Below are 15,074 nucleotides of genomic sequence, written 5' to 3'. Positions count from 1 at the left end.
CAGGATACTAAGCAGTTATGTGTGGAGAGGTTCAGATGCAGCTTTATTTCAATGAAAGTTAATATTTAGTACTTGGCCAAATCATTATATGCACAATAAAGAGTTCTCTGCACCTCACCTTGTAGAATGTAGACCCAAGGCCAACATTTATGTGCCAGATTGTAAAGAAACCTAGGTTACATTGGAGTTGATATTTTATTTTAAACTTTATTGAAGTACTGAACCCCATTGACAACTTTCTTTACTGCATGTTTAGAATCCCATTTAAATGGTCAAATTTGTTTTGAAATATCAGTTCATATAATTTTAAATAAATATTTAGAACATGTTTAATTTTAGAAAGACAGATTGATTTAAATCAATGTTAATTTTGAATTAAGACGACTGTAAATAGATAGTGCAAAGCATGGAAAGACTTTAACTCATTTGATTAATGAATTTAGAAATAAAAATACCGAAGACATAATAACAATTTACTTCAAAATCCATTCTACAAAACTTAATTCAAAATTAACTTTACAAATGCGCACCCAATCAATTCCTGAAACTTAATTGACACTTTGATAAAGCTAAAAAAACAGATTCAATCATATATCATCGTGATAAATATGTTTCAACAATGAGAATTGGAACACTAGTCATCGCAATTTAATGAAGCAGTTCCTGAATGCAAACTATAAATTTTACAATTTCGTCACATTAAATCTTCAGCCAACAAATTCAGCTTTGATTAAAAAAAATGTTAGTAACGGGAACAAACTAGATTAAAAACTTGACAAAAAATTACCAAATCCAAATACAATATAGAACAATGCTAAGCAATCACATAGTTATTAACTTTTTTCCCGACTTTCTAGCAAGTTTGTGATCGTTAAAAAGGATTCACAATGCATGCCAACTTGAAGGGAAAGTTTCAGGGCGCCTTGCCCTGGCCTGGCTACAAAAGGTGAGTTCAAATCACCAGTCTTGGCTCCAACAGAATGTTTCAGGGGTATATAGAGCTAAAATAAATAGGAGAGAATTTCAGAAGAAAATTAACAATGGTTTGGGGTGTTGTGTAGTGGAACTCATCCTTACTCTACTATCAATTCTGGTCTTTTGTAGTTTGAAAATAAGCTCAAACTAAACCTTTCCCCCCTTTGTACTTTCACATCTTTCCACCAAACATCAAGGCCTGAACAATAAAAACCTTTCCACCCCTCCACTCACTCCCCACCCTAATTTCTACTTTTCTAACTAAGCATGCTTTAATTTTTTTTCAGTGTTCTATTTAAGGACTCAGGTCTTTTCTGAAGCATCGAGTACTTAGACTTTGCTATCAAGGCAAAAATCCAAGTTACAACAAAAGCAACAAAAGAGAAATTAAGGACAGACGGTCTTTGGTCAGCATATCTCCGTATTAATGCTGATGTATCCATGCTAATTGAAGCAAACCTTTCATCGGACTGTCTTCCACTGTACATAAAAAGATTATTAAGAGTCTTACCTATGTTATTCATGAAGGATGGTAGTGTAGATTTCTTACTTTGTTTAAGATAAATTACCAAAGTCCAATTCTAAACATTCATGTGAAATTATTCATGATTGAATTATCAGCATTTGCACATATACCACAACTGGGATATACCTTAAGAAGTTCTTGATCGATCCCCATAGAGAGTCAACATTTTTTATTCCATTGCTTGAACCATCACCCCTCGGATCCCTCCTCTTAGTGAATTCATTGAACTTTCCTTTAGGTATTCCTGGAAAGCACAGTTAAAAAAGAATGAACAATTTTTCTTGTTCAAATATGTTCAGCATAATTTTAATCTGTTATACATTTTTAATTTCAGAAGTATCGGATTATAAAGAACTAATACCATTGTCACCCGAAGACAGTGAATCCCTTCTGTTAGAAGCTCTTAGTGAAGCTAACTGCTCAACAAGAACACGTTCGGTGCCACTGGTACAAGCACAATTTAAAGATAAAAGGAAATGATAACTACCAGAAACTAAATATAAATACACATTTACAAATAAAAAAAGTATTCCATTACGCAGAAAGCATTATGTGTTTTGTAGGCTATAGACTTTGAAGTAAATATGTTCTCAATATTCTCATGAAGGTGAATGATCATTGCAAACTGCAGATCAGTCTACTGTAACTGTTGTAATTAGAGAAAATATCTTTAAAATCTTCCTAGTTAGAGGAAATAGATATATAATCTTTTATTTTATTTTGTTTTCCTAGTTTTTCTATTTCTCTCTTTAGGAGAATTAGATTATTACAAATGGAGGATATGAGAATGTATTTTTCATGATTGAGAATAATAAATCAGTCTTATTTTCAACTGTAACCGCTGGAAACTGGGATTATAAGACAAGGAGTAATTTGTTCTCCAATAGCACCGTTAAATGAAACCCACAGAAGTGCAATAAAGGTTCTGGCCTCTAATCGATAAGGAAATAAAACAGGAACTAAAAATTGCTGCCCTTGGCAACCTCAATCGAAGAACAAAAACTCAGAAATTTCCAGTACATGCAAAGCTCTACAAGACAATCTGTGATGAACTTTTTCTCACGGGATATAAGATGCTAAGAAAAATACAGACCTGATATCCTTTGGAATAAGAACATTCACAATGAAGTAATGATTGCCTCGAACAAATGGTTTATTCATGTCTGGAACTCCCAAACGTGACAACTTCACCGAATCTCCAGGTTGAATCCCTGAAGGAATTTGAAGATCCCGTAAACCTTCAACTGTTTCAACCTGAAGTCACCTCAGTTTGAAGTTAGAAAAGCCTTTAAAGACACAAAGGCTACAGGATATCCCTCAATGTCATGAATAATTTCACTGAACTATTCTTATAAATGCAAACAGAACTTAAAATTGTATATGATCTCTGCCTTTAAGAACATAAATGAAATGTCTCAATATTATAATAGGGACTAGTTCCTACTTGAAGTACTAAGTATAACACAAAAACAACCTTCAAATACAAGTTAGGATATTCCTTAATTTATCAAATATTTAAACTCTTTACTAAGCTTGAAAGGAACTACAGAATGATTAAACTTGTATATTAGCACATCTTAAAAATGGTAAAGTAATATTATCAGATCCTAATAGATCATAATATATTAAGTAACAATTGTAAACTAAGGGTGAAAATGGACTAGGCCTGGCTAGACATTACAAAGTGTTAGATGTTAAGATGTGTGTTTCTGTTATTTGGGCTTAGTCTATTCTGTATTAAGGGCATTGGCCCATATCTTACAATATAAATAAATTACCCTATGTGTATGCTAAACACACAAGGGATATTTTCTCCCAATCTTCTCTATTTCTCATATGGTATCTAGAGCACAGAAATAGTTCCAGTCAACTCCACGGTCTCCGGCACCCATCACTGCCGTCGCCGCTGCCGCCATCGCCGCCGCCGCCGTCGCCACCGCCACCGCCGCCGTCGCCGGAGTTCCAGAATCGACCGGCGACCACACCATCGGAATCGTCTCGGTCGGGCGACCACCGTCGTACGAAGATCGCGGCGAACGGACCTCCCACGCGCCTCCACGCGCCGCCGCAAGAGTCGCCGTTGCCGCCGCGCATGCCGGCGCGTCGCCGGAGCTTTCCGCCGCCGATCAGCACCACCGTGATCGCCTCCTCGCCCTCTTTCTGGATCTGTGGTCGTTGCGTCAATCGGAGCACTTTGAATTTTTAGGGTTTCTCCCTCTCTATGGCGTCTTCCTCGTCTACAAACACCTCTATTGGTGGCTCATCTTCTGATCCTTCAATATATACCAATTATGTGAATGTACACTTGTCCATTGACAAGTTAGATGGCACAAATTATGCAACATGGGCGTCCGACATCAAACTTTGGTTGAAGAGTCAAGGGTACTTAGATCATCTTACTCAAAATGTGACTACTGCTCCCATAGATGACACTTCCCGCTGGATGAAAATTGATGCTCAGTTATGCATTGTTATAAAGTCCACCATTCACTCCTCCCTGAAACAAATGTTTCGATCCTATGAAACATGTTCAGAAGTATGGGCACAAGCGAAGTTGTTATACACAAATGACACTCAGCGTCTTTATGGTGTTTGTCAGGACCTATTAACTGTTATTGGTCCGCGCAATCCTGGTCCTATGGCAGAATATTTGGGTAAAATTCATGCCCTTCTTCATGACTTTAATGATATATTACCTCCTGCTTCCACTCCTGCTGAAGAATTGGAACAACGATCAAAGTTCTTCATGTTGTTGGCACTATACGGACTCTCTGATGATGTTTCTCATGTCCGTGATCAGATTTTGGGTTCTCCTGTCATACCCAACTTTACTTCTACTTGTTCTGCTCTTTTGCGTATACCGAGCAAACCCATCACTGAGACATCCCCTCATACTGATGATTCCTCTGTTATGGCTGCTCAACGTGATGATCGAAGTCGGTCTCGCAAGCCAAGTAAAGGACGTCCAAAATGTGACCATTGTGGCAAGTTAGGCCACAAAATTGATAGATGTTATGCTCTCCATGGACGTCCTCCTCGACCTGTAGCAATGGCAAATTCTGATCCACCTCCCCGATCACCGTCTGCAGACCATCCTACTTCATCTAATATCGTAGACAAACCTGCAATCTTTAACGAATTTCTCAAATGGTATGAGGATCATCAGCACTCTGGTTCCACTACATCTGCATCTGTTGCACGTACAGGTACACCTTTTGTTGGTCTAACTCACTCCCTCGGACCTTGGGTCCTTGACTCAGGCGCCACCGATCATATCACTGGTAACAAGTCCTTGTTTTCTTCCTTGTCATGTCCGAATAATTTACCCTCAGTAACAATGGCTGATGGGTCTAGAGTCTCATCTCATGGTATTGGTACTGTTAATATTTTTCCATCCATATCCATTGATCATGTACTTTATGTCCCTGGGTCTCCCTTCAACTTATTGTCCATTAGTCGTTTAACTCGTACTCTTAATTGTGTTATTTCATTTACTAAAGATTCTGTTTGGTTGCAGGACCGGAGTTCGAAACACATGATTGGCACAGGATGTGAGTCTCATGGCCTTTATCATCTCCGCCCTTCTCCACATGTTGGCATTGTCATGGAGTCACCATCCCTTCTTCATGCTCAGTTCGGTCATCCCAGTCTTGCCAAACTACAACAACTTGTCCCGAGGTTGTCGACATTATCAAGTTTGTCGTGTGAGTCTTGTCAGTTAGGGAAGCATACTCGTAGTTCCTTTCCTCGTAGTGTCTCACAACGGGCGTCGTCTCCTTTTTCATTGGTTCATTCTGACATTTGGGGACCTAGTCGTGTTAAGTCCATTTTAGGTTTTCAGTATTTTGTTACCTTTATTGATGACTATTCCAGATGTACTTGGTTGTTTTTAATGAAGAATCGTTCTGAGTTGTTTTCTATTTTTCAATCTTTTTTCAATGAAATAAAAACACAGTTTGGGGTTTCTATTCGAAATTTACGTAGTGATAATGGCCGTGAATACCTTTCTCAACCGTTTAAACAGTTTATGGCTTCTCATGGCATTCTTCACCAAACCTCATGTGCTTATACCCCTCAACAAAATGGGGTGGCTGAGCGCAAGAATAGACACCTTATTGAAACAACTCGTACACTTCTTATTCATGGTCAAGTACCCTCACGTTTTTGGGGTGATGCAGTTCTCACAGCATGTTATCTTATCAACCGCATGCCATCTTCCGTCCTAGATAACAAAATCCCTCATTCTATCTTATTTCCTCAAGACCCTCTGCATCCATTACCTCTTCGAGTTTTTGGGTCTACATGTTTTGTTCATGATTTTAGTCCTGGTCTTGATAAGTTATCTCCTAGGTCTCACAAATGTGTCTTCTTAGGATTTCCACGGTCACAAAAGGGCTATAAGTGTTTTTCCCCTTCCCTCAATCGTCATTTTATCTCTGCTGATGTCACTTTTGATGAGTCTTCTTTTTACTTTTCACATCTATCTTCTAGTTCTGTACCTCTCCCTGTTACTGTTGATATTCCTCTTATATGTGATCCTCCTGGTGATGCTCCACCCATTTTGTCTTCTCCTTCTTTAGACTCTCATTCACCACAGGATCATCCTTCACCTCCACCCCTTCAGGTTTATAGTCGCCGTAATCGTCTCCCTCATGACTCACTTCCGGTGCTGCCTCATGTGTCTCCTCCGGCTCCAGCAACTGAGTCTGACTTGCCTATTGCCCTCCGTAAAGGTATACGCTCTACCCGTAACCCTTCCCCCCATTATACTGTTCTTAATTACCACAGATTATCTCCATCTTTTTATACTTGTCTCTCATCCATTTCTTCTGTGTCAATTCCCAAATCTGTGAGTGATGCCTTAACTCATCCTGGTTGGCGTCAAGCTATGATGGATGAATTAAGTGCTTTACAGGAAAGTGGAACTTGGGAGCTGGTCCAATTACCATCTGGAAAGTCTGTTGTTGGTTGCAGGTGGGTGTATGCTATCAAGGTTGGTCCTGATGGCACGATTGATCGTCTGAAAGCTCGACTGGTTGCCAAAGGCTACACACAGATTTTTGGTTTGGATTATGGTGATACTTTTTCTCCAGTGGCCAAGATGACCTCTGTTCGCCTCTTCATTGCCATGGCCGCTCTTCGACAATGGCCTCTTTACCAACTTGATGTCAAAAATGCTTTCCTCATTGGTGATTTGCATGAAGAAATTTATATGGAGCAACCGCCTGGCTTTGTTGCTCAGGGGGAGTCATCTGGATTGGTATGTCGTCTTCGCAAATCCTTATATGGCCTAAAACAGTCTCCTCGGGCCTGGTTTGGTAAATTCAGTTGTGTTGTTCAACAATTTGGTATGTCTCGCAGTGAAGCGGATCATTCAGTGTTCTATCGCCACTCGAGTGCTGGATGTATCTACTTAATAGTGTATGTCGATGATATTGTTCTCACAGGAAGCGACTATCTTGGCATCTCTCAGATGAAACAACACCTTTGTCATCATTTTCAAACCAAAGATCTTGGCAAACTCCGGTATTTTTTGGGTATTGAAGTAGCACAATCCAATGATGGTATTGTCATATCTCAGAGGAAGTATGCGTTAGACATCTTGGAGGAAACATGGTTAATGAACTGGAAATCTGTTGAGACACCTATGGACCCTAACATCAAACTCCTACCAAATCAGGGGGAGCCTTTCTCAGATCCTGAACGGTACAGAAGACTAGTTGGTAAATTAAACTATCTTACTGTTACGCGTCCTGACATTTCCTTCGCAATTAGTGTGGTGAGTCAATTTCTAAACTCCCCATGTGAAAACCATTGGGATGCAGTTGTTCGCATACTGAAGTATATTAAAAGATCACCTGGAAAAGGTTTGCTATATGGCCCTAACAACGATACAAAAATTGTTTGTTATTCAGATGCTGATTGGGCTGGTTCCCCTTCTGATAGGAGGTCTACTTCTGGATATTGTGTCTCTATTGGTAGCAACCTGATATCTTGGAAAAGTAAGAAGCAAAGTGTTGTGGCAAGGTCCAGTGCAGAAGCAGAATATAGAGCTATGGCATCAGCTACTTGCGAGCTTGTGTGGCTTAAACAATTGCTTAGTGAATTGAAATTTGGAGATGTCACTCACATGATACTTATATGTGATAATCAAGCTGCTCTCCATATTAGCTCTAACCCTGTCTTCCATGAGAGAACCAAACACATTGAAGTTGATTGTCATTTCATTCGAGAAAAAATCATATCCGGAGATATCAAGACTGAGTTTGTTAACTCAAGCAACCAGTTGGCAGACATATTCACTAAGTCCTTACGAGGACCTAGAATTGATTATCTTTGTAACAAGCTTGGAACATATGATTTATATGCTCCAGCTTGAGGGGGAGTGTTAGATGTTAAGATGTGTGTTTCTGTTATTTGGGCTTAGTCTATTCTGTATTAAGGGCATTGGCCCATATCTTACAATATAAATAAATTACCCTATGTGTATGCTAAACACACAAGGGATATTTTCTCCCAATCTTCTCTATTTCTCATACAAAGCATAAGCTTGATATATCTTGAAGGCCTATTATTTACAAGCCTATTTATAGTATGGTCTGAGTAAGCCAACCTCTAAAATGAGACTAAACTTACATGTAAGGTAAGTGACTAAATCTCTTAAATTAAGCCCATAATTTCAAAACATTATAGTAAAAAATTAATAACTTCATAAACTTTTTTGCATGGTCAAAAGTAAATAGGTTTTTGAAAAACTCCAGGCTTAACATGGTATGCTTGGAGTGTACAGGGCCATAGGCCAATTAACAACTTGACCTGTTTTCATTCCCAATGGAACTCACCATAAATACTTGCTACATGAATACCGAGGCCTAATGAAAACCCAAGCCTCTCAAGGTATTCAATCATCTGCCAGCTTATATTGATAAAGGAACTTTGATAGTCAAACCTCTCATGACATGCTTTCCCTTGGTAGTCTTTTCAAGTGTACTATATATGATTATTCTCATGGTACTTTTGAAACTTCCTATTCACAATGACCATCATACGACATCTAATATCAAGGGTGGCAACTTGATACCTTTTACGAGCATATCTTTGTCAGCTCTAATAAGGGCATTTGAAGTAGATACTTTGGGAATAGGCCATTCTAGGACATATAACTTTTTCTGACTGTCAGAGATATGATATGATTTAATACAGACGTCTTACCAAATATTTTCCTTTATTAGATATTGATTTTGTTCCTTATTACTGGATATTTTCTTCATTTTAAATAAAAATACTCATATATGTATATAACTCGGAATTCATTGTATTCCTTCTCGGTCTCTCTTCCTTGAGTGTACCATCCTCCATGACCTGTTTTGTCACTAATCCTTTCAACAATCACATCTAAGGACAATCTTAAGATTTATGTATCATTCTAGGAAATTTGTTCAAGACAAATTGTTGTTCTCAAGGAGTGATTACAATGACAAATTATTAGAATTGCGTGGCCAAGGTAATCTATCAACAAAAAGCATGCATAAGTTGTCCTATAATCATATTTAATTAGGTCTTCTATTAAATGTATCTCCCATAATTTTGATTCAGATCAATGACCCTCAACATTGATTTGGAGAAATCCTATTGATTGATTTCTTTAGTGGGTCAAGATCCATATTTCGTCAAATATTAGTCCAACTCTAGTTGATCACTTATGAGTAGGCTATTTAGGTCTAAAACAATTTTCAATTGTATCATATACAACTATTGAATGGTTATGTGCATAATTAGTATTCTAATTCAAATTATGAGCTAAAGTCAGTCAAAAGTAATACTAGTTTTTAATCTTGTTGAATTTAACCAAGTTAAGTCAATGTTGGGGAGAACCACTCTTACGGCTGGGCACAGCTCCAAGAGGAGTTTCATATCATGTGGTCACCAGAGAAAAACGGAGGAGGTTGGAGAAATTAGGTAGTGGTGGAAATCACTTACTCGCCAGACAAGACAGGCAAAGTGGGATCAACTTGCTTTGGCACCAACTTAAAGAGAAAGAGTTTGAGAGATCTTATCTTAGATCTGTCTACTTATTCAAATTCATATATTTATAAGGATCGGTTGCTTACAACAAAAGCTTAAGAGGATATTGACGATGATATTGAAGTCTACATTAGATCTATTGTTGGGCCACCTACATTGCTGCGCTCCAAGCCCATAATACTATGTGTGAAGGGATTGTCTTGGAAAAGTCCCATAATAGTGGACCTATGGTCACACCCAGCCTGCCTTAATTGCAACCTTGATGGGTTTGCTTAGTCTCACAACTCACTTTGCGAGCCAACTTAGTGAATTAAATTACCCCCAATGTCCAAATTCTAGGTTAATCAATGTCAAACCAACTAACCAAAGACAACTAAGGATGTGATAGGCCTATAAAGACTCTAATAAAGTCCTAATCAAATAACTTATTGCAATCCTTAAAGTAGGGAAAGATCCCTTAAAAAGAAGAATAAATCTCTAAATAACACAATTAACATAAAATCCATACATAACATAATTATCCAAACCAATGTGATTCTCAATTTTGCCCCAACAAATTTATTTTTCTTACGAGCGCAAAGAGGGTAATTGATATTACCTTTTTAACTGACCCCAATATTGCATCTGTGAAGTCAATGTTAATCTTTGAGTACAAATGAAGACCCTCTCTCCAAATTCCTTGCTTTTCATCCACATGCAGGACAACAAAAAGATCCCCAGTAATTTGCCTGAAATAAAATGTGCCAAATTAATAGCAGTTAGATAAGTTAAACTTTCAGTGAATCTCACCCATCCAGGTTGCCAATAAAATATTTTTTTGAAAACGAGATTTAATTTTATTTAAGTAACTTCTCGTGTCTCAAATTAAGTGATATCATTTTTTATTGAGACACATGATAATCTGGAATGCTTTTGAGGTAATCCATCATTAATAGATAATCATGGTATCAGCAGATCTGGTTAATCTAGTAGTAAATTGATAATTTAGAATACAGGAATGAAATGGGACAATTAATCAAATTGGTTGTAGGAAATCTTTGGACCATTCACTTGTGACTTTATGCAAATGAGTTGGCGAGTTTGCTTAAAACTGTGAATATGGACAGAGTAATTACACATTTAATGTTGGCAAGTTGACCGTCCAGATGTAGAAACAATTTCATATTTACTTATTAAATGATAATAAAGTAGATGCTTCACAGTCTTTAATGCAAATCTATTTTCTCTTTATCAAACTGACTAACCAAAGTAGAATTCACCCAACAGCTCACTGTATAATGAAGTTGAAACATTGTTGGAAGTGAAAAATTCATAGGAATCCTTCTAACCTCTTTTTATCAAAATTCCCTTGTCCTTGAATTTGCATTGTGTCTCCATCATTGACTCCAGCAGGAATGTCCACTTCGATTGTTTCTTTGGATTGCACCTGACCACTGCCATCACACCTTCGACAGTGATCTGTGATTATTTTACCAAGGCCACTACACTTAGAGCAGGTAGAAACCTGAATATCACATGTTACAAATATCACCATGTTATGTCTCAGGTAATATAAAAATCATTGGCAACACAGTCACTCACTAATTAAATCTATTTAATTTAGATTACCTGAGACATCATTCCAAAGGGTGTTCTCTGACTTTTCATTTCTCCCCCTCTGCCACCGCAATTTATGCATTGCTTAATGCAATTCTTTGATTTGGCTCCTGTACCATCACAAGTGTCACATGTCTGAAAACAGGAAACTTCAATCTCCCTTTGTGCTCCAAATATTGATTCTTCAAAGCTCAAATTAAGGTCATATCTTCATGACAGAACGAAATAAAGTTAATGCCAAATTTTACACACATTTGTTGGAATCAAATGAAGGTCATATTTAATGGCATTTTACAGGTAGGAACATGCGCAATATCTTCCAGGGGCAATATATTCTAAGTGCAGACAAACTTTGACCATCTTCTTTCATTTAAGTGATTTCTACTTAAATCACTTATATTTGCTGAGTATTCATTTAATCAAATTATAAAAGCTCTAAATTCATAATACATTATACTAAACATCCACAGACTTTCACTGATAATTTGTTACTTACAATAATATTCCCTTGAGTAGTTATTTTATTTCTGTTAACTTTTCTCCAGTTCAACAGTTGGACATTTGGATAATTTCTATCCTTTGCCTGTAACACTCTTTTTTTATACATTATTTGTAATCTGAGTCCTACCCATGTTTCAAATTTGTGATTTCTTTGTAGTTACAGGCCTTAATGAAAGCTAAAAAAAATTCCCATCCTATGATACACAATAAGATCAATACTAAAATCCAGTTGGAGAAATAGTAAACCCTACAAAACTCTATTGGAATCTAAATTCAGACACAAAGCAGTTTGATAGTGTTATCTGGAGTTTTGGGAAATAGGGCAAAGACTGTTCAGTGCTTACTGTTACTGGATAACCAAGTTTTTTCTTGCAGCTAGCGAGCCTTTTTCAATAATCAAGTTTAGAATTCTTACAGTAAAAAGTGGTTAACTTTGTGGATTTATAGTGCTTTCTTGGAAATTAATTGTACAGCAGATAACTTTGTCTGCCTGCTATTTGGCACTTGACTCAAGGTATTTTATAATTATTATTCCAAGAGATTTGAGAGATTCATTGTGCTAGTTCTTCTTTATCTTTTATTTTATTTGATTTTGTTTCTCGACAACAACTCAATGCAAGCCTTGGTCCAACAGTAATTTTGTGCCTTCGTGATCAGAGTTAGTCACAAGTTGAAATCAAAAATCATCTTTTCATATAAAAAGGTAGGCTGCATACAATGACCCTTTCCCATTTCTTCATGTAGTGAAGAGCTTATGACACTGGGATACGTTAGTTTATTCTGGAAAATACCTCATCCTTCTGCTGGCCATTCTCTTATCTTCTGCTAGACAAAATTCTTCTAATTATACACAAGGGAAGAAAAAATCCCTTTGGGTAGGAGAATGCTCAATAAGAACAAACAAAATTTTCAAAACTCTCACTCATAATGAGTCCAGTAAATAGTTAATTCGCAGAAATTAATCAACATATTGAGAGGATAGTTACCGAATATCATGACTATGGTTTCTCTTGTAACCAAAATTGAAGTTGATGCCCCCTGCATCACCCTCTCTAAATATTCCATCAGAACGACCAAAGAATGTATCAAATAAATCAAAAGGATCCACCTGATCAATTCATAAGCCATCAACAGTAAGTAATGAGGTGGAAAAGGAAAAAAAGGGACATGTGATACTTCTGTATAAATATATCATCATATCAAAAGAGTCACCAGTTATATTGAGATTGCAAAAAGTGAAAGACATGAATATGCACACACCCCTGGAGCACCACTTGACCCTCCATTTTCTTCTTGAAGACCTGACTCACCAAAACGATCATATAAAGATCTTTTCTCCTCATCTGACAGGACCTATAGTCAAAACTTGTCACCACAAAAATAAAAAGGGACAGATGAAAGTATATTACATATGCGGTTATTGTCCCTGAAGTAGTATATATGAATTTCATTAATCCAGTACTGTATCCCAGACAGGTAAAGATTACAATGCCAATGTTCAGATCATAAAAGAGTAGCAGGACAGATATTAAAAAATTAACAGTGCAAAAAAATGTAAAATATGTTCCTTAATGAATTAAAAATATGTCCTGCCTGAGCAAGCATTACCAATGATAGAAAAAGCATCATTCTAGGGCAAGACTTACCTCATATGCAGCACTTATTTCTTTGAACTTCTCCTCAGCCCCAGGGCTTTTGTTCATATCTGGATGGTACTGATCCCAAAAATTAAAAATCAAACAGTCAAAAATCAATTCTTCAAAAAGACTAAACTGTTTGATAAAGTAACATCGACCATTTTACATCTAACATGTCCCCAGATACAAGAGCTCTTTGAGGTTAAAGTGGGGACAATACTCAGGCTCATGAAGAAACATGAGCCTATGTATTGTCCATATGGCTTTAAACTTTCATGAAGGAACATGCTAGAAACAAAAAATTGAATTCTAGACAACAAGGTCATAGAAGCTCCAACATGTCATGAATCAATACTCCCAAAAGCAAGTTGTTGGGTGAAGGCAATAATGGTTTGTTAAAAGATGCTAGCAACATTAGCTGCAATCCCTAAAAGTGTAAGCTGTTGGATGAAGACGCATGTGTGATTTGTTAATTGCTTCATCATACAACGCATTGTATCAATGACTGAAATGAATAATTACAAAATTTTGTAAGTGGCACTTCTTATTCAATGAATTTACTATTAATTTTGCAGTTTCAAAAAAATTTTATCCAATAAAACGTTATTAATAGAAGGTGTATAAAAGAGTGTGTTAGAGAGTATATTACTAGCATCCCTCATGCATGGCTTTATAATAAAAAACACAGCCTTAAGTTGTATATTACTGTAACTATGAATGCACCAAATCACGTATCACATTTTCATACAAGTACTCAGAAATACCAAATTACAACTATTAATGTCAATAGAACACCTAAATATGCTGAGTTATGACATGAATTTCCCATAAACATAACAACGCATATTCCAATTACCCTAGTTTGCTCCATTTTCCCCAAAACCAAACACGACCCATTAAAATTGGCACGCAAACACGCGAGAAAGTGGGAACCTTGCGCGCCAGCTTGCGATAGGAGGCCTTGATTTCTTGCAGCGAAGCGCTGGGGCTAACGTTCAAGGTGGAATAGTAATCGGCCCCTGCTTTGGCTCTGATCAGCGCAGCACGCGAGCGATTCCTGGTTGCGGAAAACCCAATAATTGGGTTCTGAATTTTACGCAGGAGGTGGGAACCGAATGTGGCAGCAGAAAGAGTGGAAGATGATGATAGAGATGCATTGGTAAGTGTAGTGAGTGTGGAAATGGCATAAGGAAGCGGTGGAGTAGTGCGAATCAATGGCATGGGTACGGAAGAAAATTGATTCGGAATGGACGAAAGGACTAACGACAATGATTCATGAGAGAGGGTTTTAGAGGGGTTAGGGAGATAGAGGTGAAGTTCATTGATACTCTTCCATATTCGATAACAAGAAAAAAATAAATAAAAAATGAAATTGATTTAAAATATAAATAAATTTTAATCTAATTTTATTATATCTGACCATTAATAATCAAACTGAGTGAGTAACAAGAAAATATGTATGGTTGTTTAGTTGGATACAGGAATATAAATTAATCAATCTTGAAAGTTAATTAAATAAGGAGTAAATGGTTGAATTTAATATAATAAGTATTAAGATATTTTTATTTTTAATATAATAAAAAAATAGTTGTAAAAAATGTTATTTTATTAATTTTATTTTTACTTTATTAATGGTCGAATAGTTTTTAATAATTAATCTTTAAGAGAAGGTTAAATTATTTATTTTGTCCAGAGAAATCTCAAATAGACAATTTTCTTTTTATTTTTATGCGTTTCAATTAAGTTTTTATTTTGAGAGATTTGATACCATCTTCTTGTTGTACTAACAAAGTTAAAGTGATGTTAGGAGTTTT

The 15,074-nt window shown here is 36.7% G+C and overlaps 1 protein-coding gene across 4 annotated transcripts; it reads right to left on the bottom strand.

Moving 5' to 3' along the window:
- Positions 1-643: 643 nt before the first annotated feature.
- Positions 644-14,591, bottom strand: LOC124845505 (uncharacterized). Of its 4 annotated transcripts, none has more exons than XM_088112235.1 (11): positions 14,194-14,591; positions 13,270-13,338; positions 12,836-12,966; positions 12,610-12,731; positions 11,135-11,232; positions 10,855-11,030; positions 10,125-10,254; positions 2,595-2,755; positions 1,863-1,945; positions 1,628-1,745; positions 644-1,455 (listed from the first exon to the last, which is right to left on the bottom strand). In XM_088112235.1, exons 1-11 carry the CDS (start codon positions 14,479-14,481, stop codon positions 1,248-1,250), a joined length of 1,584 nt encoding a protein of 527 aa, XP_087968361.1. In that variant the 5' UTR covers positions 14,482-14,591; the 3' UTR covers positions 644-1,247. The 4 variants fall into 4 exon arrangements, with proteins under 4 accessions (XP_087968361.1, XP_087968362.1, XP_087968360.1 ...); XM_088112236.1 differs by having other exon boundaries at positions 12,884-12,966; XM_088112234.1 differs by having other exon boundaries at positions 11,135-11,330; positions 12,884-12,976; positions 14,194-14,589.
- Between the last annotated feature and the right edge of the window lie 483 nt (positions 14,592-15,074).

Source organism: Vigna umbellata, chromosome 4, assembly GCF_029865625.1.
Source record: "Vigna umbellata cultivar VRB3 chromosome 4, Vumbellata_1.0, whole genome shotgun sequence".
NCBI lineage: Eukaryota > Viridiplantae > Streptophyta > Magnoliopsida > Fabales > Fabaceae > Vigna > Vigna umbellata.
This window is presented reverse-complemented; position numbering and strand designations above follow the sequence as displayed.

Bases quoted from the DNA above. Each gene is read 5' to 3' on its own strand.
- LOC124845505 (XM_088112234.1), bottom strand. From the start codon at position 14,481: ATGCCATTGATTCGCACTACTCCACCGCTTCCTTATGCCATTTCCACA. The intron at 11,331-12,609 runs GTAACTATCCTC...TCTGTCATGAAG, and splicing joins AACCATAGTCATGATATTCG to ATATGACCTTAATTTGAGCT. The intron at 10,255-10,854 runs GTTAGAAGGATT...ATTTTATTTCAG, and splicing joins GGGAATTTTGATAAAAAGAG to GCAAATTACTGGGGATCTTT.